This window comes from Scomber scombrus, chromosome 2, assembly GCF_963691925.1.
Source record: "Scomber scombrus chromosome 2, fScoSco1.1, whole genome shotgun sequence".
Taxonomy (NCBI): domain Eukaryota; kingdom Metazoa; phylum Chordata; class Actinopteri; order Scombriformes; family Scombridae; genus Scomber; species Scomber scombrus.
In genome coordinates, this window is record NC_084971.1 from 10,227,260 (window position 1) to 10,254,532 (window position 27,273).

A 27,273-nucleotide genomic window follows, 5' to 3' on the forward strand; every position below is an offset into this window, starting at 1 on the left:
AACCGCTGTGGCGCACAGTGATATAATACTTTGGTGTTTTCACGGCGGTGGGCAGTCCCATTAAAATCTGCGCCTGACACGGGAAATAAAACACTTGGAGCGATGCGTAAAATCACTTTTGTCCGGACGCGCACGGTTTAACCCACAAGCTGCGACTTTTGAAGGATGTTTCGGAGATGGCCTGAACTTTTTTTTTTCTCCCCCACTAACTCTTCTCTTCTACACCCTGCGGTTTTAGGAGCAGTAGGAGGACTCGGGGCATGCTGCTCGTAGAAACGAGCTTGGGTTGATCCCAGTCTGGATTTCCCTACTTTTGTTTTCCTGTGTGTCCGGGTCAGGGAGGAGATGAAAGCTCAGGATGGGACTGTGCCTCGGTAACGAAGTTACAGAAGAGGAGAAGAAGGCGAGGATACACAGTGTCAAGATAGACAGAGACCTGTACGAGTACGCCAAACGGGACATGAATGTGGTTAAAATACTCCTACTAGGTGAGACTGATCTTCATATGAACTCACCTTAAACGCACCTGAGAGGAAGTTGTCCCAGATCATCTGCAGTGTGTATGTGTACTATGTAGTATGTGGAGTGGTATTAATCTACTACCACCTGTGTCTGTAACTGGATATATTCCAGTGTGGCTGGGAGCTTTTGGAAACTCATAAAGATCCCCAGGCTGTTAGTTTAGGTTGAGACAAACCCACAAATCCTCATTAGGGACTTTAACCATTGCAGATTCAATGATTAAAACTTATCACAGATGCTTTTTTTTTTATATATCTCCAATGCATTAAAAAAATAAGACGCAGTTTACCCATTATGTTACAATTATGTTACTATCTCAGGTGCAGCAGAGAGCGGCAAAAGCACTTTGGTCAAACAGATGAAGATTATCCACAGCCATGGATTCACCAAGCAAGAGCTCACCAGCTTCAAGGTTGGAAACACACTCACACACACACACATCTAATCCGACTAACAGCCTGGTTCACCCTGACTGTACTTTTATCAGATAACAGTCCATTAGCATAGAGTGGACATGGGTTTCCAGTATAATACAGCTGCTGCATAACAAAAAAAAAGTAATAAGAATAGCTTTAAATAGACCAATGTGCCACTTATTTTGGTTTGGATAATTATCACATCTTAATTTCAGGTAAGATCCCAGTGGAGGAAGTTTAGAGGTTAGGCTATCCCGCAGGTACAGCGATGCGTCATAAAGGATTGAAATGAAAGTTTAGCAGAGATAAAAGCTGGAGAGGCAGTGATGGAGATGAACAGGAGATCAGATGAAAAACGAGGAGATGCTTAGTTCCTGTGGGGGACTGAGATTTCTAACGATACCCAGGGTCATATCCAAGTTGGTATGCAGTGGTTTGGCTCGTATCTGCTCTTCCTTCTCTCTCTCTCTCTCTCTCACTGTGTGTGTGTGTGTGTGTGTGTGTGTGTGTGTGTGTGTGTGTGTGTGTGTGTGTGTGTGTGTGTGTGTGTGTGTGTGTGTGTGTGTGTGTGTGTGTTTGTGTGTGTGAGAGAGCGCCTGAAAGCCAAATTCCTCCGTTGTTCTAGGGGTTGGGATGGGGTGGGGAGAATGGAAACGGTTCAACACACACACAAATCGCACTCACCCCATCGGCTTGTTTTCACTGAAGGCTTATCTTCATCCACATCCCCCCTCCTTTAACCTTACCGTATATTTGCTCTCCTTTTTTTCCCCCCTCTAATTTCCCCTTTACTGTTTTGTATCTCTTCCCCTGTCTCTCTCTCTCTGCCTCCTCTTCCTCCTCTTCTCTGTTATGCAAATACAAAATGAGTACGTGATGACAAAAAAAGCCTTTCTCTGTGTTCATCATGCTCCAGAGAGCTGCTCTGTCACTGGAAATGTCTGACATAGATGAAGGAGATGAAGGAGTTTAAACCCACTTAAATACAAATTAGCCTCTATTTAGTTGGTAAAGTAGTTTTTTAACATCTTAAAGTAATAAAATAAAATAACTAGACTCAACCAAAACATACTTAAACCATATTTAGAAAAGAAGTACATTTGGATAGAGGGTTTGTGCATCCACCTATATCCAAAACATATCCAAATATTCAATATTGATGTTGTGGAAATATGCAAAAGACTGTCAAAGCTTTGGAAGTTGCTCATCGGGTAGGATATGAATCCAGACACTGATATGACATATGAAGATCCCAGTTTTTTGCGCAGGCAGCTGGGACGTTTCAGTGCATTCCTAGATATTAAAGACGCCTCAACTCCCTCTCTGCTCGGCTTTCTCCTCCTGTTGTCTTTTGTGTCAGTAACAGCCACCTTATCTGTAGCTCTGTGCAGAGGTATCATTCTTTCCGGCTGTTCAGACAACGTTTAAAGGTAGAGGATGGTGATTTTTTCACAAACCATGACCTCATACTTCTTACTAATGGGTTTGGGTATCAAAATGTCATATGGCTCTTTCTCTCCATTCTTGTTTAGAAATGGCTCCAAAGATGAATGACAGCGATCATGTTTTCAGTCTCAGGAGAGAAGTTTCTTCTACGACGTTTGACGTTGCGCTACATTGTACACTTCTCAAAGAACTTAAGTATGTTTAGTTTGCATGGAAGGTGGCATCGGCCTAACGAAGAACTTCTCTCCTGGGAGGGAAAAATGTTATCGCTGTTATTCATCTTTGGAGCCATCTCCAAACAAACTACGCCAACCATTGCCTTCATAATGAAGGAAAATGTCACCCAGTGCAGCCATGTGACTCACTGATGTGTTTTTAATAGTTTTTGAACAACAACAAAGCTCTATGGCACAGAGGAATACGATATATTAGGCTTTGGATACACACACAAAACTTAATAAGTAAGACCAATTCATTCGTGATTGAGATTAAATGACAGTCAGAGAAATATAGAAATTTGCCAGCCCTAAAGAACTAATATGTAATATATTTACTGTACTAACTCATAAAATGACCATGATATGTGATTAAGTAAAGAGATTGAGTAAACATGCTAAGTTGAAATACTGGCATCTCAAACTATAATACTAGAGCCACCATGTTGTCCTTTAAAGTTTTTGGCCTGTGTGATTCGACCCACTGCCCAGTCAAACTGATTGTGGTGCTGGCATGGAATTTCAACACATTACGTGCCACCACAACATAATTCGGTGTTAACAGGTGGTGGTCATTTCACATATTTCTGTGAGATCAGGTTGGCGCCCATTTCGACGCCCTAGGTTGCCAGGGATGAAACTATGGCACACAGACACAGTGTGCTGCAGTCATGGAGGAAATGAAACAAACTGGATCAACTGAGATAGATTCCACCCCACCTAAAATCCTGCGAGAGCTTCAAGTCAAGTCGACTCTCTTCAATAATTAAATTTGGACTGCAGTACCCATTAAAACACTTGTCAGTGTTACATATTTCTCCTTTCACTTTGCTTTCTTTTGTTTAATGAAAAAAAGGGATTCATTGAAAAACTTGCTTATATTTGTCAAGTTAAGAGAGCACCATGGAGCACCACCAAGTTTCCTGTGACACTTAAGTATAATAATCTATAGAAGAATAATATAATCAAATATATAAAACACTTGAATGTCTGTCAGGAGCAGAACCTTTTTTTCCGGTTTTCCGGTTTTTCATTTTATATAGCATTGAAACATTTATGTGATCAGTACGGAAATATTTTACATGTGTGAGCATGCACATATGTTTGATTCCAGGACTAAAATGTCCTTTGTTGTCTTTGCTGTCAGTTGGGTTTTCCTTGGTTCCCAGGTGACGCCCATATTTTCAAGTGGAAAAATGACACTAACCCACGAACCTGCCCTTCCCTGACCCACAGCAAACACAGACACACCCTACCCTGTGCACACACACACATGAGCTCATCGTTCTTTATCAGTCCTGAGTGCAATTACTGCATATAGTTTCACATAGTTTCTGTCTCTTACGTCTTACCTGACTTCTTGAACAAGTGTTTGTGTGTCCACCAGCTCGACCCTGTCTTGAACTGGACAGGTTATCCCTGCTCCCTCAAACTGAAAACCCCCTGTCTCTCTGTCTCTGTCTGGCTCTTTGTGGCCCTGCCAGCCAGGTTTGGGCTTCATTAGGACCATGACAGGAGAGCCTGCCAGGGGGGAGTGAGTGCAGGAAAAGGTAGGAAGGGGGCTCCTCTTTGTCTCATCCCTTCTTTATTTGCAGCCTGAGGCTGTGGTGTTGTTTTTACTGCAGATAGGTTGATGGACTGAGGGTTTTACCTTCATTCTCTTCCAATGCACACAAACCCATGTCAACAAAAGTGATGCTTTTTGTGTGTGCTCACATGTTGGCGTAGCATTGGTTAACATTTCTGAACTGAATTAGTATTTTTCAGCCTGGAATCTCTTTGTTGATTCAGGTGTTTGAGAGCATTGGGAGTTTTCTTTCCAAATGGCTGCAAGGTTTTGGTTTGCGAAATCAGTAGAGCTTAAAATACACAAACACACACACATATTTAGTTATATATTGTTAGCAGAGCTGTATGGTTATTGAGTAAATATCAGTAAATATCAACCACCGTGAGTTCAGCTGCATTCTTTGTTGTGTTTTTGTAGCAAATGCTAAAACACTTTTCTATGTTCAGGGAGCTGAAACAAGAACAATAGTTGAGTGTATCTGGATAGATTTAGAAATAACATTATTGTAATGACGGTTGTACTGTCTCTGCTGAAGCATAGTGTACCAAAATAGTTTAAACTTTGATTGTGATGCTGGTATGAGTAATAACAGCCAGGAGGAAACAATAGCTAGAGAGGTGTGAGATTGGCTTTGGATTTTGCCCCTTCAATGTAAACTCACACATGCACACAGAGACACACAGACTTATACATATGCACACACACACAGGTGAAAACAGGGTGTCTTCTTACCTCTACTTATCCAGAGAGGTGACGAATAGCTGATGTTAGATTCGGATTACCATACAATGGCACACCTGTGGCCCCAGGCTCTCTCTGTGTGTGTGTGTGTGTGTGTGTGTGTGTGTGTGTGTGTGTGTGTGCGTGTGTGCGTGTGTGTGTGCGTGTGTGTGTGCGTGTGCATGTCTGTCTAGACATGAAGGGCTGCAAATAAGTATTTTCTTTATCACTTATTCTGCTGAATATTTCATGAAATCTTCTACTTTGTCGTTAGAAAATATTGTAAAAGTTCATAACAATTTCTCAGAGGCAAAAGTAACATACTGATATTGCTTGTGTTGTTCAACCAAAGGTTATAAATAATATGCTCATGTAACCATTCAGTTTAAAGTATTTTTGGTTTCAGTTTTACACTTTCTGGCACTGTTTGTCATCTAAAGAAACGGCTACAAAGTAGCTCTCTCGACACATTCTCACAAAGGATCTGCTGTCATAGAGGTTTAGCTGTGGCCTCCGCTTTGCCTCGTCCGTTCCCTGTCAACACAACACTAAAGTAAGCCTTGACTCAGAGCGGGAGGAACTGGGAAACAATTGATAAGGGGGACAAAGGTGAAGGGAGGGAAGGAAGGACGAAGAATGAAATAACTGAAGGCAGACACAACTGGATCACTGACATGAAAGAGGCAGTTGTTCAGTTTGGTCCGAGTCCACGAGGGTGGACACATTAGCAGCACACCTCCTGTAATAAAATTAAATGTAATAAATCCAAATAGTGCTGCCTTTATGATGCTTATAAAGATGCAAATCTGCTGAGTTTGTAAAAAACAAAAGCTGAAACTTAATATAACAGTAAAAGAAGTGGAGAAGTATCTATCTTAACTTTGCTGACATAAAGTAACATTAGCTACTGGTTCTGCCAGACCAAGTAAGGCTGTAGCACTCAAACCAGAGTGTATTAAATTTAGCTGGTGTGTTTTGTGTTGCTTATGAATTCATCTTTTCATTTGTAAGAGAAAGAATGAAGAAGAAGAAGAATTTCTTCCTTTAATTATCTCTTTAAGCCTGCATAAACTGATTTTTCTGGTTACTTTGGGGCCACGGAAACAAACACAACATTGACACATCCTCAGATTATGTTGAATGGTCTCAACTCCTGAGGGAAATTTCTGCTTCTTCAGCTTCTAAATGCTCCACTGTGTTCACCAGCTAGCCGCGAACTGTGCTGTTTGGTGCTGAGCAGGTATCTTACAGTTGGTTTTTAAAGGTTTTTTTTCCTGGAAACAGCTGCCTGCCATGCTGCCAAATGTTATAAGAACACAGAGACATTTAAGTTTTCAGCCTGACAGCTTAACACTGAGAAAGCCGAGAGCAGCTGCTGATGCTGATGATTTTTCTCTGCAGGTTTATCACTGCGTGAGCAACGCCTCTCACATTACGTCATTTCATACATTGTCATTGTAAAAAATGTCAATATATAACTTTTTTTAGCTGGGATTTGTTGTAAATTCGTTTTGTACAAATGACTTTGATCTCAGTCAGTGCATACTGTGAACTGATTTAAGGGTGGACAGTGAAATATTCATTGCCTTCAGGGGTACCCACCATTAAGGTTTAAGTATTTTGCCAGGCTGAGTTTAGTCAGTGAGTCAACATATGACTTGCCAAGACTGAACTCTGAGATTGATCCTGGTAACAGAAGATAAGGCTTTATCTCAAGGTCTCATGATAGGTTGATATATTACATTTGAGCAAAGAAATTAACCTCATAGCCTCTTGGTTAAGACACATTCCACATAACAGCAAAGTCTGCGGTTGAATTCAGGCCACTGACTTTTGTCATAACCCTCTCTCTATCCCTATTTCCTGTCTCTCTGCACTTTTGACTGTCAAATAAAGACAAAAAAACATCTCCCATGAAATGCTATAGTTAGTAAAAGCTCCAATGTCCCTTCAACATGCATTTGTAATGTAAGAAGAGGTATATCATCAGTGTGATGAAGCCTGATTCAATGTGTGCTGTGGACCTGCATTTATCCTCGAGGCCCCTACACTTCCAGAGTCCAATCACACAGGTGTTTTCACTTACGTTGCCTGATTAGACGCCCTCTCAGAACTGTGTGGGTTGTACAAACTGGGCTTGATTAGTGTGTTGGGCCTTTAATCTTGGTGAGTGGGACCACAATAGTTTGTATAAACGGCTTCCTGACAGAACTCAAAGTGCATCTTTTGCTTTACATGTGATATGAAAAAGTTCCTCATAGCACCCACTGAGAATCAAATGTGACCACACTGACTGTGTGGTTGAATCTCACCAGGTTCTTCAAAACTAGCTTTAGTTAAAAGTATCCGTGTGGTGTTTTCTTGTAAACAAACAAAATTACTGTTACAACCATTGTTAACACACCAAAACACACAGTGTGTATCCCAGAGGTTTAAAGGAATAAGTTAGACATTTTGGGGAATACCCATATTCACCTTCTTCTACGGAGCCAGGCTAGCTGTGAAAAGTTTGTTAGTTTATCTTTCCAAATGGGACGATTTAATGCTTTTCTTCTACAAACGTAATACTATTAAGTTGAAGAAGAAGAAAATGCACATTATTAGCAGAGCAGGTTTGAAACCAGTCAAGTTTTCAGTAGAAGAAATTTAATCCTAATGTGTTAAAAGATGTAGATTTTTTAGCAGTGTCACTTATACTCATACATACCTGAGAGCATCTAAGATCTCCTCTGTTGTTCACTAAAAAACCTAACCAGAGCTGTTATAGATTCATTGTCTTGCTCAAGAGCACTACAGGATTTGTTCCTGACACAGACACTCCCTGCAGCCTTTTTAGAAAAAGTTTAGGACTTCTCAAACCTTGAGACTTTACCATCACCCCAATATCACCCGTTGCCTGATTTGATTTTTAGTTATATTCATGGTCATAAAACATAGAAATTGCACCTTAAAGAATCCATTGTTTATTGTTCTTAAGACTAGAAGAAACTGGAAAAATGTGTATTTGGTGTAACATGAAATTGTGTATCTGAGGAGATGAGGGTGACACTGAAGGTGACGCAGAGGGAGACTGACGCACAAAGCAGCTTATTTCTGACACAAATCAATGCAGCGCTGGCAGCTGAGATGCTCCTAAAACAGACTAATTTGTCCATAATGCCGTTGTGTCAGCAGCCCTCAGCGCAGCTTTCCTCAGAAGATAAAGCCCTGTCACCTTACAGACTTATCTCACCTCACACATTTCACTGGGAGAGCAACACAACTCAATCTGGACACTGAAACACACACAGAGACATTTCCCCAACTGTTTTGTAGGAGTCACTCTGTTCCCTTTCTGAGCACTAAAACAGAGTTATGAGTTCAATTTATGAGAGTTACGCTACACTTTCACCCTGAACTCTCGTGAAAGGCTTGATGGTGCGTGGGGTATGATAGCTGCAGACACACACATGCTTTGCCCCACATGCACAATTAAAGGAGCAAGGAGTGTTTTTATCAGAGTTCCCAAAGTGCAATCATCAGTTTTCTCTTTGTCTGTTTCTCTTTTTTGTTTTTTAATTCACCCTGTATTATCATCCACATAACAAAAAAAACAATAAAGGCTTAAATCCTGTTGGTATGGATGCACTTCAGGCATCTTATAGCTGCACTAATCAATATTTTCACATTAACAATGGATCAGATTACTATTTGTGAATTTAAATGTATCGCTTGCTGAGACAAATCCAGAGAAAATGATCACTCTGCAGTTCATCAGTGCACTAGGAGCATTTCAGCATCTTTTAGCATATTGTTTTGATTTTAAAGCATTTCTAGTTTAGTGTCTCTTTTGAGAGAAATTGTTCTGCTAAACTCACTGTACGCTACCTGACCAGCACCAAATGACTGACATACAGTTAGCAGCTCGCTGGTGAATACAGTGGAGCATTCAGCAGCAAATGAGCAGATATTTTTCTCAGGAGTTGTTGGAGATCAAAACAGAGGACTTGTGACCTGACACATGGATCCAAATGAATTCATATGTTTCTCCATGTCTAGGCTACTGTTTATATTTATGCTGTTTTATATTGTGTATCATATGGTGACCATATGTCAATGTTTGCAGGTTGTTCTGCTGCCCCCAAGTGGCCAAAAACATAAGTTATTGCTGCTTTAAAGATCATATTCCACAGGTTTTTAGACTGATGAATGTGCGTATTGCATCTTCCAGACACCTACTGGTTTCCTTTCATCTCAGCAAAACTCATTGAATCATTGAATTCAGGAGGTCTTAGCTTAATAAACTCTGTCATAAATAATCCTGAACATAAGCCCCCAGAAAATCCCTATATGTCATTTTTACACTTTCATTTTTGTACGGATTAAACAAATAAGATACCATCTTAATAAAAACAATTTATAGTTGATTATAAGTGGATTTAAAAAAAAAAAGTTTTACCTCTGACTAAGCCAGTCTACCTGTTTTCCCGTTTCCAGTCTTTATGCTGAGTGAAGCCACTCATCTCCTGACTGTAGCTTCTTTTTTACCCTAAGGACATGAGAATGTCATGACTCTTCTCATCTAACCCTCATCAAGAAAGGGAATATGTGTGTTTTCCTAAATATCAACTTATTCAAAAAAAGTCTAAAAAGTTAGGAACTCTTGTCATAAGATTTAGTTATCCCTTAGCAGACACAGATGATATCCAACACTATTGCAAAGTTTGAGGGCGTCAGTGAATCAAGTTAATACTTTTTCTTTGACCAGACTGCTTACGCCTGGTGGTGATTGTGTGCTTTGTTGTGTGTGTGTCTATGTGTATCTGTTCACAGCTAATTTTGCATACTACTACATGACCCATCAGCTTAATATGTTTTGTGCACATTTATGACTGTCAGTGATTCACAATTGAAAAACATATTTTATAACATGTTTTATACCGCCATTGACTGCTGACTCCTCACCCCCCCCTAACCAGCTGGTAGGTCTGTCAAGTCCATTGTAGGCCAGATTTTGGCCTTTGTTGTGGCTTAAAAACTGACATTAACAGAAAACTTTAGTCTCATCTTGTACCAGAGCATGCAGATTAATTCCATACCTGATATGCTACAATTCACTAAAGTTAGGTATGATACAATACCCCCATTGTTGTTTACTTCGCTGTCATCTTGACTGTGAGGGAGGCAGGGAATGGGTTTTACTTTGTGTGGTGTGTTACAACAAATTATTCTAAATAAATAAAAATAAATTGAGAAGTTTGGACTTATTGTCCTGTTTATTGTTGCCTTATTAAATGTATACAGTTAGGTGAACCCAGGACACTGAGTTAAAATGCCATTACACTACTATAAACATCTTAAAGAAATCTTAACTATACATACACCTAGACACACCTGGCAGAGACCTGCACTCTATTGTGTGCTCTCTCCTAGTTTTAACTGTTGCCATGGCTACCCGTGTACTCAACCTCCAAACTTTGATTTCTGACAGCCTGCAGTATTGGATAACCTCTTGACCTCCATGAAGTTTGTCCTCCATGGTATGGGCGTCCTCCGCATCAACCTGGCTAACAGCAGGAACAAGGTAGTCTGTCTGTGTTTGTCTACATCTGCTGGTCTTACTGTCTGTCTCACAGGTTGATTTATTTTCTTCTTACTGGTCTGCCAGTGAGACGTTTCTCAAAATCTTTTTCTGTCTTCCCTACTTTTCTCATCCTGCTCCTCCTCAGTGTAAGCCTGAGTTTTACATTGCTGGTTTCCCTGCCTTGCACCCAGATCACCACTAGAGAGAGGCATCTCCCCACTGCAGCCACAGCTGCTGCATCTTCACAAGCACACACACAGACACACAAACACACACACACACACACACACAGCAAAAGTCTGTTTGCATGAGAGAGCAGAGCGTTAGACGATAGGTGGGTGGTTTGACTGTGAGGTTCAATTTGATTTGAACTTTATTGTTAAGTTATCAGAGCTCATACACTGTCCACCCACATCCTGCTGGGGGATGATGACCAAAGTATTTCCTCTATTAAATGTCAACAGGGTGTGTATGTGCATACATATCCAGTCATTTATACACCCATACTTATTACCATGTCTACACAGACTCAAACTTTCCCGTTGCTGAGACTCACATCCTTTTTTCCATCTGGCCTCTGCTGCTTCCTGATCATCCATCCATATTTCTGTCTCTGTCTCTTCTTGCAGGTTCACGCCCATTCTGTCCTGTCTTGCGGGCGATGTTTTGATGAGGAACAGGTGCTGTTTCCTTTTCTGAGCCATGCCTTGTCCTATCTGTGGGCCGACCAGGGGGTGAGGGCCGCGGCGGCCCGGGGATTCGAGTATGAGCTCAATGACTCAGCGCTGTAGTGAGTACACTTCCAGCACACACTCATGCTGGGCTGAGGAGATGCAGGGGTCTAATTAGCTGGATTTAACAGCTGATGCTTAGCCATAAGCTCGCTGTCACTGGGAATCACGGTCGCCGAGTGGAAAGAAAAAGAGGAGGGAGCCAGACCTGAGTAAACTGCAGTAACTTGTACCTCCGCACAGTGATTATATGCACTAATGTAACATCCTTAAAATACCTAAATGTGTTTTTTAGTTTTGGATGTGTGCACGTAGGATCAAAGAAATTACTTTAAAATGAGGAACTCAAACTCAGGTGGAAAAAATGTGATTACAGAAAGAGTTTAAAACTGTGAATATTGAAAAAAAGTAAACATGTGAAAACACAACAATGAAAGCACAGACGAGTGTGCGGGGATGGCATGTGTGATGCAGAAATAAGACAGAGCTGGGACCCAACGGGAGGCTGTCTGTTCTCATCCTCTACCCCTGCGAGAGGCCTCGGCTCTGGGGTTATCTACACCGACAGGCCCGCTGGTTCCCACTGAGAACCACAATACATCACCATCACAGTCTGCTCTCCTCAGGGAGACAAACACACACACACACACTTTTGTACCTCTTTACTTGTGAGGACCTTTATTGACATAAAGTGGTCTCTAGACTCTTACCATAACCTTAAAGGGAACTTTTGTAAAAATGTGTCAATTTTGTAATTTGGCCAATATTCTTATTGGTTAAAACAACTGAACTTGGGAACATACCAACATCGCTAAAAAGAGGTCAGACGGATAACTCTTTGGACCTAGAATGAAATTTCTCCATAATAGTCGGATGGTTTTCATCAAAATTTGGTACAGATATCCATTATGATCAGAAGATGAATGCTAATCACCTTTATGATCCCTAAACTTTTGCCCCAGTATATATAATTATATATAATTATGTCAACACAAAGAACCATAAATCAATTAATGCAGCTTTAAATTGTAGTTTGAAGAACTAACAAATGGCAAAAAAAATCACTTGCTAACAGTGACTGCTCTTTCAAGTCTGAAACTCAGATTGGTCCTCACAAAGACAGAAGTACACAAACACACACTCGCATCTTGTCTGCCCTGTGCAGCGTCCGGCAGGCAGTACGTTTTTTTTAAGCAGCAGGATGTGTGATACTGTCCAAGAAACTGATTCAGGATGACTAGTTGAGAATGTCACACTCAGTACAGCCAGGTGGAGACGTCACTGTGAGTGTGTGTGTGTGTGTGTGTGTGTGTGTGTGTGTGTGTGTGTGTGTGTGTGTGTGTGTGTGTGTGTGTGTGTGTGTGTGTGTGTGTGTGTGTGTGTGTGTGTGTGTGTGTGTGTGTTTGGAAAAAGATCACATCTCACCAAGTGTGTGCACACGCATGATACAGTTGATTACACTAGCTCTGTTATTAGCTAATCTGTGTTTGAAAGCTTAGCCTCAGTGTGTTATTGTGGTAAACCATGGTGTGAATATTCATCGTGATGTGCCGCTGTGCCCCCTGGGGCTCCAGCCTTATCACTGCACACCCTGCCCGCCACCTGGCAGTTGACACGGTCATGACACACACACACACACACACACACACACACACACACACACACATACTCTCGCTCACAGTACGAGGCTACAAAACTGCAACTGATACCTAATTTTCTCTTTTGATCTCAAGTTTGTCTGCAGGTTGTTAAATTTCTCTCCCTCTCTTTTTCTTGTTCCACCCATTTCTCCTCTCTCTTTCAACTTCTGGCCTTTTTGCACCCGTCTTCCTCTCTTTCTGTCTGTGCCTGTGTCCTCCTCGTCCTCATTCTTGTTTCGTAGTTTCTTCGAGAACATGAGCCGCATCACGTCTCCAGACTACGTGCCCACAGAGACAGATGTTCTACGAGTACGACTGAGGACAACAGGCGTGATAGAGACCCAGTTCAAAGTCAACCACCTCATTTTCAGGTTAGACCCCTTTTCGCTTTCATTGAGACGAACTGCTGCAGAATAAGAGTGCTTATGAACGCTGGCTGACGCAGAGCTGCTACCGTCAGGTCTGCACTTGATGCAGATTTCTCCCAGGTTACTTCACTTTGTCAGCTGTGACAGTCTTATCTCCATTTACAGCCATGTGATAGGTCTGAGATGCGAGATGGGAGGCTTCTTTCAATACGTCAATATGGCACCTTTCAGTTCATCTACTGACCACACACGCACACACACACACCCACACAAGCGTCAGTCTTATCAGCGGAGGAGCAGAGGGAAGGTATCCGAGCTCATGGGGCTGATGTCATATGACAATATTCATCTCTGATCAATGAGCCGGTCTCACATATTACCAACTACTTTATCATCCTCCAATGGCTAAACTCATTTCCTGAAGCCATTGATGGTCATGACAGAGTGATAGATATTAATGAACTTGATTTCTCATCAGCCTCAGTGATGCAGAACAGAGCTTTCAAACTAACGTCAAAGGATAATGATGTTCAAATACATTTAGAAAGTTGACACTCTGCAGTTAAATAATTTGAAATGGTTAAAAAATAAAACTGAATCTGGAAAATGCAAACGATGCAGGATTTTCCTAAATCAAAATGTCTTATTATTTTGCTGTGTTTGAGATGTTTCTGGGTGTCAGCCTTTGGCCAGTGGGTCTGAAGCCCCCTGCCAAAAAAAAAGGCTTGCAGCGTGTGCGGCCAGGACTCTTAAAACATGGTGACCAGGTTGCATCGATGTCTCCGTCTCTCTCCTCTGCTCGCCGTCTGTTTGACCGAGGGTGGTATTTCTGAAGGTCTACAACATGATGACATGATTAAGACTCTTGAGCAGTAATTTCTTATTGAGTTTCTAGTGAACACTGAATATTTGTGGTCTGTAGAATTAGAGAATCAAGAGGTCAGGTGAGGGTGTTGGCTCGTGACCGCAGCATGAAGTATTGCGAGTGATTTTCCACAATTTGGTTTTATTGGAAAGGTAATGGCCTGTGAAAGGGTTAACAGGTTACATTCAATAATATACACCTGTGTGTGTGTGTGTGTGTGTGTGTGTGTGTGTGTGTGTGTGTGTGTGTGTGTGTGTGTGTGTGTGTGTGTGTGTGTATGTGTGTGTGTGTGTGTGTCTACAGTGTATATATAACATCAAGAAAATCGGATTACTTTTTTAGTAATGTCTACCTTAGGAGCACCTCCTTTACTTACCCAAACACAATATCAACCTGTCCTTCATCATTCACATTGCACCTCACATGGAATTATAATAATAAAACCCACACAGCTTTTCATAAGATCTCTGTTTAGCATATAAACATTGTAAAGAGCGCCAGGTTGTCAGCAGATGCCTGGGGCATTTCTGTCACATCTAAATGCTTCCTCTACGTCTCCAGATGCTGCTGACTTGTGTGTGTTTTTGTGTTAAACGTCATGCACCACATATGACTCGAGTATTTAATATCTCACATGAGGAAAATCTTCACCAGCAAAGAAACACTTTGATCATAACTAAATGATTATCGTGCGCTGATAAATGTTTTCCTCGCAGCCTCACTGTTTGCGTCACAGTTGTGTCCCTCAGAAGACAGTTGTTGTTTGTGTGCTTTTTTAAAGTTTTTTTGTGCGTGTTTTCTTTTCTGTGAAACGCTGGGATGATGGCAACGGTGTCGGATCTGAGGAGCGAGAGCAGAGTCCCAGGTGGTGCTGCAGGACGGAGCCCAGCCTCCCCCGTCTCTTATCTGTCTCAGTTCTTGAGGAGATGAATAATTGGGTTTAGTTAACTGACACACAACACACAGTGTGTGTGTGTGTGTGTGTGTGTGTGTGTGTGTGTGTGTGTGTGTGTGTGTGTGTGTGTGTGTGTGTGTGTGTGTGTGTGTGTGTGTGTGTGTGTGTGTGTGTGTGTGTGTGTGTGCGTGTTACTTGGAGAGATCGAGCCCTTGGGATTAATGAGGAGCTTTGCATAAGTTGATTTTAATTATTTCAAACTTCTCAACAAAAAGGATATTAAAGGGATTTGGAGAAGTAGGTTTGTGTTTTCGTGGAGTGTGTTTGTCAGAAGGATGGAGAAAATAAAGACAGTATGCATGCAGCGGGGGTTTTTCCTTTTCAGACACACACAGTCTGTAGTTTTACTGAGCCACTAAATTTTTTCAATACCAGAATTATATCAGCTCATTCAGCAGATGTTTTAGAAAGCAGCAGAGACTGCAGAGAAAATATGGAAATAGAGTTTAATTTGGTGAATATTGAGGCTGCACTTGTAGCTAACACGCTGTCAAACTGTCTCCCTCACTTCAATGACTGTCTCTCTCTAGTAGGATTATGCAGAAGGTTTTCTCATCTGTGCCAACATCTGCGCCCTGCACTCCTCTTTTTATTATTTAAGACTTGTCTTATGTCTCACTGTGACGTTTTAGGACTGTGACGGATTTAAAATTAGATGCACATTATCGATCTTTCGGTAATGTTGCAGGGTGTGTTCGCTCTGCTGAATCTATACATTTCAAGCTTTAAGTGCTCTATGATGCACACCATGTATCCCCAGCATTCCCAGTTCGATTCAGGCTGGAGAGCTTTGATGCAGGTCATCGTCACCCTCCTTCTCCCCTTGTTCCCCCCGTCTCTTCAGACTGTCTTCTGTCACGTCAAAGGAAAACTGCAATAAATATAATCTTAAAACAGAATGTAGGCCTGTGTAAGAAAAATACTGTACATCTACTGTTGAACCATTCCTGTATTTTCCATGATTTGCACCAAATGACATCATTGTTTTCAAGGAAACTTCCTGGAAGTTATTAGAATTACAGATTGTAGAAGTACATACAATGACACATTCATTTTGTAGGAAAAATTGTTTTTAGGGTGTTTTATGATGTTTTATCTATATCATATGTTGTCCGATATTTGTTATTAGGGGATAAGTTATAGGAAACTACAATGAAACAGTGTTGTCATTACATAGTTTGTCCACCAGAGAGCACTGACAATATGTCCTACTTATTACATATGATTCTTTAATTACTAAATTTAAATTCCCTCCTAAAATATTTGTGATATTTACATTAAACTGAATGTCAGCTGATTATTATCAGATTTTAAAACACTCAAATATCTGTCGCTATTGGCTTAAAAAATCTAGTGTCAGTCGGCTGTAGTGCTAAAGCCATCAGCATGTCAGAAAGCACAAAAGAGACACCGGACAGGGATGAGTTAATCATCTTTTCTCCAGCCTCTGCTCGATCAATCATACTGATTAATTGCATTCCCGGCACTCACATCACAAGACGCCCTATTCCTAATCAAATCCTAACCCAAAAGTACTGTGAGGGGTCTGTCATGTAGAAGTAAACACAGAGTAAAATATTAACAACTCTCCAAAAGTTTCACATCAAACTTCACTTCCTTCAGTGTTTCAGAGAGATTCTGAATAATAAATGTGACCAAATGTTCAAGATTTGAATAATTCACCTTAAACATCTTCTACTGGCAAAGAAAATGATCCCACACAGTACGATGGTGTGATATCAGTCTTGAGTTTTGACTGCCTCGATCCTGCTGCACAGAAAGCAAACTCAACTTACTCGCACTGCATAGCCTAATTTAGACATTGCAGGTGTGAACTTTTGGGACTTTTCTTGAGAAAATGTTTTTATATTTGATTATATATTGATTAAATATTATTATTTGATAAGAACATTGATATCACTCTCATGTCTGTATAGTTCATCTGGAGCTAGAGACGTGAGTCAAGTAGATTAGCCTTAATTAAAAGTAACAACCCCCAAAACCACAACTTGTCATTTTTAGACTTCTTTTTGTGTATAAATGAGATACGTGTTAATTAGAGAGCTTTAGAGGTAATTTGAACTTTGGGCAGAGGCAGACTAGCTGTTCTCGGACATGAGAGTGGTATCGATTTTCTCCCATTTTTCAATTATATGAACAAAGCATTTTTTACCACACAGACACTCTCACCCAGAATAATCGATACATAAACAGCTATTTAGGTCTCGTTATCTAACACTTCAACAGTGCAACAGATGACAGCCTTTCATTTAACCGTCATGTTTCAGGTGTTTGCGTGTGCATGTGTGTGCGTGAAAGATCGAAGTCTCACTACTTTTACACCCAGACACAGACTAGTTTGCATACAGACATCCACTTTGTCCTTTGACCCCTCAGTATAATAAGGATCTGGATATTTTTTCCCCCTGCGTCATTAACATCAACTGCTCTGATAATTACAATTACAACTCTGCAGATGAGGGTGAACATTACGGGGCAAGAACAGCAGGTGTGGAGGGCAGAGAGGAGGAGAAGATAATGAAGAGGTGTGAAATGTAAAGAAAAGTGTTGCTTTATATAGACAAGGTCGAGGTGTGGAGCATGTTGGCTCTCTGTTCAGTTAGTTTTGTCAGTTTTGATTTGAAGTATATTAAAATAGGCAGTTAATACATAGAAGACAGATCCGATCTCTCTTTAAACACAAAGCACAAAACAAAAAAGACCTGCATTAGCCTCAGCTTTTCATCAGTTTGGCAGAGCACTAATTATTGTTTTGCAGATTTTGACAATCAAAGTCAAGTCCTACATGCCAAATTTTTGGTTTTGCATCATAATGCGTTTGCCAGAAACCAAACCAATTGAATGCCAATTCAAAATGTTAACAGCAATTAATACTCAATCAACCAATCAATTAAACTTTATTTATATAGTGCCAAATCACAACAAAAGTGATCTTAAAGCACTTTACACATAGAGCAGGTCTAGACCGTACTCTTTAGTTTATAGAGACCCAACATTCCCACATTAGCAAGCACTTGGCGACAGTAGCAAGGAAAAACTACCTTTTAACGGGAAAAAACCTCCCAGAACCAGGCTCCAAGTGGGCGGCCATCTGCCTCAACCCCATACTAACAGTATGTACAAGATAAATTCAGATGATTAATGCCTAATGAAGAGTCCTTTATTCATTTTCAAAACTTACTTCACGACTGTAAATGTGTAAACTCAACAGAAACACTTACTGTATGTAACTAGAACTAAACACTATTAAATCTCTCCTCTTTCCTCTCAGTGCTCCAATCACACCTGAGCAACAAGTCAGTTAAGAAAATCTTAACTCAAGGTCCACTTCCTAGCCTTTTCTGGCACAGTGAAGCACATCTGTAAAAGCCTTCGTAAATGCCAGAAGAGGATAGTTAAAGGAAGATGGTTTAAATATGCACACAGCTGACTTATGTGTTATAGTGACACATTAAATAAAATGTTTTATTTTTGTCTTTTATAAGACAAATGCTAAATAAAACAAAGTGTTGCTGCTGACTCTTCCACTTTAGATAGTGAGGATCTGTATATGTAAGAACAACAGTCACTGGTGTTAAATTCAAAGCTGAAGTGCAAGCCATTTAGTGAGTTTTATGGAGTCTGAAATCATCATATTTGTCACTTGAGTTTGACTTAAGTCCAAGTCATGTGACTCCAGGCGCACTTCTGCCTTCCTTTGTCTGAGATGAAAGTAGCCTGTGCTGTTGATTCACTGTATTTATTGTTGTGGATCAGTTTTCCGGCTCAGACATGGTTGCAAACATGTTTCTGGACGCAGGACTGAACTGAATATGTGACCAAAAGCTGACTCTCTGCAGTCAGTGTGTCTGTGTATGTGTGTGTGTGTGTGTGTGCACCTACACACTTATTTGTCAAAGTATGTGTTATTAGGGTGCACATGTGCTAGTGTGTAATGAAGTATCAGCTTCACTTCACATGTCAGGTGCCGGGCTTCAATTTCCACGGAAAATTTCCATCAGGAATCTTATCTCATCTTTACGTTGTTCCGTCTTCGCTGTTTGTTTCCCTCTCAGTGCGTCTGTGTTTCCACGTGTTCATTTCCCCTCTCAATAAAGAGCTGCATTAACTCCATGGATGCTCAGATGGAAGACGGAAGATGGCACATCTGGCTCTGAAAATGGTTGAAGTGGGACGAACTGATCTGTGTCTCTCTGTGTATCTCTTATTCCTGTTTTGTTTTTCTCTCTGGTCCTTTTGGAGAAGGTTGACCTTTACGCTCTTCGTGCTGCCGTGTTGTGATTGTCTCGGGGAAAATGTTGTGATTGTCTTGGGGAAAATTGAAAAGGAGAGGCGGGGATCCACTCTGCAAAGACGTGTGTGACTCGCTCCTCTTTTTGTGTGTAAATATCATACTTGAGGAATATCTGACCATAGATGTATCTGACCTTATCCAAAACCAATACCAATCTTTCATTGATTAGACTTACAGTAGGCTACACCATTAGTATGGAAGGTCATGAACACACTGAAAGCACAGCCTTACTTTTCTGCTGGAAATTGGATCCTGCTAAAGGACATGTCAGTCATGATGAGATGTCATTTGTCACACGTCACACACACACAAATATATATAATATGTATGTAAATGGAGTAGACAAAATATTAGGAACACCATTCAATATAATGCACACCAGTACGCCACCACCACCCAATACAACCTCAATGATAAACATAAAGTACAATTATCACAACAAAAACTAAAAAGTGCATAAGCTTGGTAAAAGTAGAATTTATGGCAGAGCTGTTTTATTAGATTTTATTACATTGCACAGGTGTACCTGATGAAGTGGCTGGTAATTATATATTATATATACGTGTGTGTGTGTGTGTGTGAGAGAGAGAGAGAGAGAAATCTCATTATAACTGACATGTCCTTTATCATAATCCAATTACCAGCAGAAAAGTTGCATCTTTACTGTCGGGATGATAAATAAACAGCTGTATTGCCTCGGCATGGAGATTGGTTTAGTTGTATTTACTACAGCATACAATGTGGCTTCATTTCTGCTGTTGTTGCTTCTCTATGAGAGCTGAAACTCAGAAAAGAGCATATGGTCAAAAATGATTTGATTCAAGACATGACTGAACAGTAGCTTCTCTGTGGTGTGAGAGTCGCTGTGTGTGTTGTCTGTTTACTCTCTTGAAGGTGCCTGATTGAAGTGAGTTGGCCTGATAAATCAGAAGCACCTGGGTCCAGTATTTCAGCGTGAATCTCTCTTATTCATCTACACATGTGCAGCTTCTGTTGTAACTTGCCTTTGATTTTCTTCTCCCTAGTTGTTTTTTATTTGTTTGCCTCCCACTGGGTTACAACAATTGGACTGGTCCAAGTAACCCATGCCAATGAGCCAACATAAACAAGTCTGAATCTGGCACACCTAAATGGTATGCAGCCATCGTGATTGTTATTAATTACAACTGGGTTTTTTTTAATGCTTTAACATGTCAAAACATTGGGAAAAAGGCAGATGGAGTCTTCTCCTTTTTATTCTTAGTTGAGTTCATGGACTGATGAACCTGTTAGAGAACCCAACAGGTGTTTTGTCCTTATTTGACCTCTTCACAGGTTGAGGTTGTGCTGGAAACTTTGTGAGGTATTGTAAGGTTAAGAATAATAAAGGTGTAAATTGTGTAACAAAGCAAATAGGAGATTGAAGTTGCAGTCTGTACATTAAAACACAGTCGTAAAGAGCTCTAATCATTGAAATGATACCTGTGTGGGTGGACCGGGGCTGTGAAGGAATAACATTTAAATTAAGTTTGTTTTTAATACAGTGGCTATTTGCTACACCTAAAAGGCCTTCTTCCAATATAATGGAAGTGAGATTCATTATAAAGTTGAGTACAGCTAACCAGTGATGGTAAAGTATGGCTCATATTCACACTTAAAATAAACCAAAACCAAACAGGAGCATAAATAGGCACTGGCACATGGCACAAACACACTAAAGAAATATTTTCGCACCTCTCACAAAAAGCAGTAACACAACTGAACCTGATTACATGAACCTCCTGTTGTACAAACCTTTTATCAGATGCCTCAAAACAGCATCTTTCAGCCCACTGTTGTTTTCTACAACTTTGGATTACTGTCACTGTGGTTTGTAGCAGCAGCAGCAGGGAGTCGTTCCCCCCCCCCCCAAAAAAAAAAAAAAACCCACTCACTGTACCTGCTCCGCTCAAAACAGCAGACAGACAAAATGAGTAACTGGCTGGTGAACATAATGGAGGATATAGCAGTTTAAGAGACTGATTTAAGATAATTTAACCACTTAATAAGTATATGTGCAATAAGTGTGCAGGGTAATAGTCTCTACTGAACTTTGATCTTGTAACTGTTGTAACTTTGATCTTTTTTGTTTGAGAAGTTCCCAGACTGACTCTGTGATGTTGAGATCAGGGGTCTGTGGGGGCCCAGACCATCTGTTGCAGGACTCCTTGTTCTTCTTCTTATGTATATTGTGTGTGTGTGTGTGTGTGTGTGTGTGTGTGTGTGTGTGTGTGTGTGTGTGTGTGTGTGTGTGTGTGTGTGTGTGTGTGTGTGTGTGTGTGTGTGTATCATGGTCCTATCTACCTCTTGGCTTTCTTTCTTTAGTGCTGCTGTAAGGCTGAATTTCCCTCAATAAAGTTTGATTTTACCTTTATGTAGTCAATGCTATGTTTACGACTTGTTCTACTGCCCCCAGTTGCCCAGCTTTAAGTAACAAATGTTGCTATTAAGTTTATACATGGATGGAGAGCTGATAATAAATGTTTTCATTATTTATATTTTTGTTCATTTTCCTCTCCTTTCCTCTGCACTTCATCTTCCTCCCCCTGTGTGTAGGATGTACGACGTTGGAGGCCAGCGCACTGAGCGGAGGAAGTGGATTGGATGTTTCGAGGACGTCAGGGCAGTGCTTTTCGTGGTGTCGCTCAGTGGTTACGACATGACCTTAGTGGAAGACCCCGCTATGGTACACTCAATCACACCCTCACAGTATTCATCCTTTCCACTCCTAATAACAAGAGACTTCTCATTAAAGTCTCACCCAATCAGTGTATGGCTTGTATGACCCTCGTAGACCATGTTTTAAAAAATGACAGAGTCTGCCCTCTGTGCTCCTCTGCACCTCTGTAGCTGTTCAATGGTGTTAATGTCTTCTCTCTGCAGAATCGTCTGCAGGAGAGCTTGAAGCTGTTCTCCTCCATCTGCAACAACGTCTTCTTCCGCAGCACATCCATGGTGAGAAATGAATTATTCTACCGTTACAAAGTCACAATAACTGTCAGTATAAAACTGAGAAGGCACTAAAGTCCACAGAGCACCATCAAAGGAAGAGATCATATATTCATAGATATGCCGTTTCATGACGTATACTGTTAATGGAGGAATCAGAAATATGTTGGTAAAGTACAAACTTCTGTCAAACTCAACCAAAACGATGAGAGTCCATATCTTAATCGAAAATAATTAATTTTTCTCCTTTTTAAATGTACCTTCTATACTATACTGCAGGAGTTTTTATTTGAGGTTCAACCCTTTTGGCTCCTTAAACAAAGATATATGTACTTGCCATGGGTTCCTTTTTTAACCTGATAATCAGACTAAATTTTAATTTTGTGTCATTCATTCACTTAATGAGCGAGTGAAATATCCAATCTTGCCAACATCATCATCCGTTGACATGTAAGCTGTGGTAGCAGTTACCAGGCAGGAGGAGTTTTTTAACATTAGAATACATTTCAGAGATTAAAGACTTTAAGAGATGTTTTTTTTCTGTACAGTATGACAATTTACAACAACTTCTACAACTGACACTGTCATAATTTTCCTTGGATGTAGCTAAGCAGAAATATTACAAATTTAAATCTCGCCTACAAAGCTCTGACTGATCGACTGTTGCTCCAATCAGCAGAAATAGCTTCCAAACAGGACAACAGCAGCATGCTTGAATTGCTGAATAAAATCAGAAATCAGAGTGGCAATTTAGAGGTCTGGAACCAGATCATTTTTTATTACAAACACTTATTCTTAAAAAAGAAAAAAACAAACCAATTTTTCCACTGATTCACCTTTCCTATCATTTTAACTGACCTCAGATTTTTCTTGCAGTCCCTTTTAGTTATGATCCATGTTGGGAGCCACTGCTTAGAGAGTCACTAAATCATTTTGGGGGATGCAACATAATTCATGTGAGAGAAAAAAAGGTCTTAGAGATGAATTAATTCATTTAAATGGAAAAGATCTACTTTAATTGAAATGAATTATTCCTGATTTAAAAAGTTACTCACAGGAGACCAGTTAAATAATTTGTGAACCATTGCTGTTGTTACTGAACACTGAAGGACATTCAGTCATGTTCACTCAGCAGCTGGTGGACAGAGCAAATGGAGGAAACACGATCAAAATCTCTTTGTAGCTCCACATTTGTTCTCTATGACCCCGTGAAACAAGAATAACTTGATAAATGCTGTTTCCACACACGTGCACGCACACACACACACACACAACCAGAGCTTGGCCTCGTGCCCCTTGTCTCTGTGTCGTCTGTCACTCGTAATTAAACAGTAAGTTGTAATTAGGATGAGCTTTGGCGAGGTGACATTTCCCCCTCTCTATGTTTTTCCATTCCCGTTTCCGGTTAATGATCACATTAAAACAACCGTGTAACGAGCTTGTTCAATTTATTCCACTAAACGCACATTTAAAGCTCACCTTTATTATAAGCCGCTGCATGTTGACAGGAGTGTCAACTGCTGTTCACTCGAGAGCGTTTTCTGCAATGTTTCAATAACCTTTCACTGGGAATACTGTAACATTTCTGATTAAACTGGGATCCCTGAACAAATTAAGGCACATTTGACATTTTATAAATCAAAACAAAATGCTCTAACTTTGTTTAGTTGAGAATATTAAAAAAACAATAAAACAATCATAGCTTCCTGTGTGGTGTTAGGCCATCAAAATGAACACCCCAGACAAACAAAATGTAACCATTACAGATTTTTGTCTTTAGAAAATCTCAAAGATCTTAAAAAGAAAGTGTTGCAGTGTTGCACCAAAGCATCTCTTCTAGTGAAATGTTCCCTTTTTTAACTATAAAGACATTTATTTCAGGCTTCATCAGAGCCAAATGGGCAATTAAATGTCTTTGACTGGTTTATGTGCGAGCCTACACGATAGGGCGGCTAACAGGCTCATTAAACAAAAGTGTTTAATGATACCTTTTTTTTTACGTGGGAGGGAAATTTGTAACCTCCACCTCAATTAACTCTTCACTGTGGCTGGTCAGTGATAATTACACACCTAGGTGTTGCTCTGTATCCTCCTCATTCAATAGCTGCTCTACCTCATCCTTCCCTCGTTATTATCGGATCCTTTCTTGTGTGTGCATATTTTTGTTTTGTTTTCGCGATCAAAAACGGGCCGGAAGAGAGAACTTGGTCGTAGTTTTAATTGGTCGACTACAAAGCCGCCCAAAGTACCTGTGTAATGTGGCGGTGGTCATGCAGAAGTTGAGTTTAGAGGCGGCAACAAAAAACAGCAGGAATACAGAGATTTATTAAAGAAGTAACTGAGGTTGTTGAGCGCCTGCACTGGAGATCACAAGAGTGATTGATTGCACACTGATGTGTGGAGCGAGGTAATTGATCCACCATCATCTCCTCATGCTCGTGTCAACACAACTATTGATTTTTGCATTGTGTAGAAATATCTAAAAAGCGGCAATAAATGTGACGATAATTTAAAAAAGTGATTTATTGGTTTCATTGTTTGGTGAATTATTGGAGCGCTACAGATAGAAGTCATCAAATCAACATTTTCTTTTTTTTTCTCATGATCTTTTGCATTGATTTTCCTTTTTTTTCCCACTGGAGAAGGAGATTGTGACTTGTGATGACCTTCTGGAATTCTCAGCAGATTGTTTTATGTCTATATTGCAGATTTTATTCATGAACAAGATAGACCTCTTTCAAGACAAGATTCTACACTCTGGGCGACACCTGAGGTTATACCTGCCACAGTTTAAAGGTAGGACTGCTAGACCATGTTCGCCTCGCAAAATATAGATCCACGAGTTTGGAGTATAATTTCAGACACAACCTTAATTTATAAAAAAAACACACTGCTGGACTGTTAAGTTCTCCTGCAGACACTTTATCAGTTGTGTTATTTTTCAGGGTTTTTGTATCCGCTCTGCTCAGCATTTTGCTCCCCACATCACAGTGGGCTCAACAGGGGATGTGTCCTCTCTGCTCTCATGCAAATGTCAATATAAATGTTAAAACTCAGGATTGGGGTCAACCAGCAGAGCAAGCGTCCATTTCACACTGACCTCAGTTGTGATGACTAGTCTGATACACACCCAGGACTCATTTCTCAGTTTCCCGTGTGTGCGTTGAAGGTGGAGCCAGATGTTTCACTGTGAAGCCTCTCTTACAGGTGCGGACTGTGACGTGGATTCGGCCGCCCGTTTCATCGCCGCCACCTTCGTCTCGCTCAACACCACGCCCAGCAAACTCATCTACCATCATTTCACCACAGCAACCGACACCTCCAACGTCCAGGTAGTCTTCCAGGTCGTTATGGACACGATAATCAAAGAGAACCTGGAGGCAGTGTCGCTCCTGTAGCCGCCGCAGACTGAGACCTTGCTGGACAGTCGGTGCCTGTCGACCTTTGGATGTGACACAACAGACACTTTTTTAAAAAAAAGACTAAATAGCCAAAAAGGCATCGAACAGAACATTAAGATCATCTCATCCAAACTCTTTGTCTCTTTTCTCTCATATAAGGTGCAGCCTTGGCATTCAGATGCTCTTCTCCACTGTTGCATTTCATCTTCTGTGATGCTTTTTGTCTATAAAACTGCAACACTTGATTTCATGTAGCTTTGGAAAAAAAAACATTGAAGGAGAAAACCTCTCAACTATTTTTTGCCTCTGGGGTTGAGTCCTAAAGTTTGAAATTCTTGTATTGAGGATGATGGGCATTTATATTTTTGTACTGTACCTTAAAACCCAAATCAGACTATGAACAGTGATGCTTCTTTTATGAAAGCTTGAAATACAATCGTGCCATTTATTTGCCTGTGTGGGAAGGACACAGAGGGGGTGAGGATTTACTGTTTGTCCGTTAGGTCTTCTGTGCAGGGTTCACTCATGCATACCATTGCATGTTTTCCACTCATCCATCACAGTGTCTCCGCTGTACACATCCTGTGCGTCACACCCTCCTAATGAGCCGGTGATCACTGTAAAAGCACCCTAGTTTGTGTTTACTCGTCATCCACACTCCATTCATTTTGAATGCGCCTTTGCTTGTTACCATGATGCTCACCAGTCATTGATGACGCTGGAAACCTGCAATAACTTATTAGAAATGGGAAATATGTATATAAAGAAACTTACAAATAACATCCCTGAAGCCTCCATCTTGTGTTTAATTTCCTTTATTTCACGTATGATGATTATTTTTAAATATCTGACACACACGCTCATAAACCCTGATTTCTCAACCAGGATGATGCCTCATGTATGTGATTTGTGTGGCATTAACTCTGCTGGGGTCTGACTGCTCTGAAGGCTCGCCTGAGCGACTTGCTGTGCTATCACACCAGCAGCTGTCTGACTCCAGTAATAAACACGATGTGGTAATGACTGATACGGTTACTGAAAGTGACTGAAAAGAGAAAAACACCCCCAAGTGCCTTATCATGAAGCCGTTTACACTTCATACTCCTACATTAATCTCTTAATGTGTTTTTTTTTTCTTCAGTTTTTTCCCCACTTTCAGTACAATTCTTGATATTTGATACAACTGCTGTTCAACTTATAGATCATGTTCTGTTACTTTATTGTTTTTTATACTGTATTGTACTGAAGCTACCATACAAAATAAAAGTGAGAGGCTGCCAACCGAATTTTGACTCCATGTTTCAGTTTTCAAGGTAATGTAAATATGAAGGGAGTCCAGGATCACACATTTTTAAGTTTCCACCCCCCCACTAGTTGAATATTTAAAGACAAATTTACACCACACCACAGGCTACCAGTGTTTGTTCATTTTAATAGATAAAATAAATAAAAGTACTTTACAAGAAACTTTCTGGACATTTAATATATGTTGGCAAAGCGGGTACATGTAACAGGTTAAACAATGCAGATGGGAAGTCTTCTGGAAAGAAAATGGTTTCAACTAACATCTTTCACACTT

The 27,273-nt window shown here is 40.5% G+C and overlaps 1 protein-coding gene across 2 annotated transcripts; it reads left to right on the plus strand.

The window, feature by feature from the left end:
- Positions 1–26,962, plus strand: gnav1 (guanine nucleotide binding protein (G protein) alpha v1). 2 transcript variants are annotated; one of them, XM_062431529.1, is made up of 9 exons: positions 1–488; positions 843–934; positions 10,360–10,452; positions 11,082–11,242; positions 13,066–13,194; positions 21,901–22,030; positions 22,228–22,299; positions 25,002–25,089; positions 25,501–26,962. In XM_062431529.1, the coding sequence occupies exons 1-9, from the start codon at positions 359–361 to the stop codon at positions 25,689–25,691; spliced, it is 1,086 nt and encodes a 361-aa protein (XP_062287513.1). In that variant the 5' UTR covers positions 1–358; the 3' UTR covers positions 25,692–26,962. The 2 variants fall into 2 exon arrangements, with proteins under 2 accessions (XP_062287513.1, XP_062287522.1); XM_062431538.1 differs by lacking the exon at positions 25,002–25,089.
- Positions 26,963–27,273: the final 311 nt, after the last annotated feature.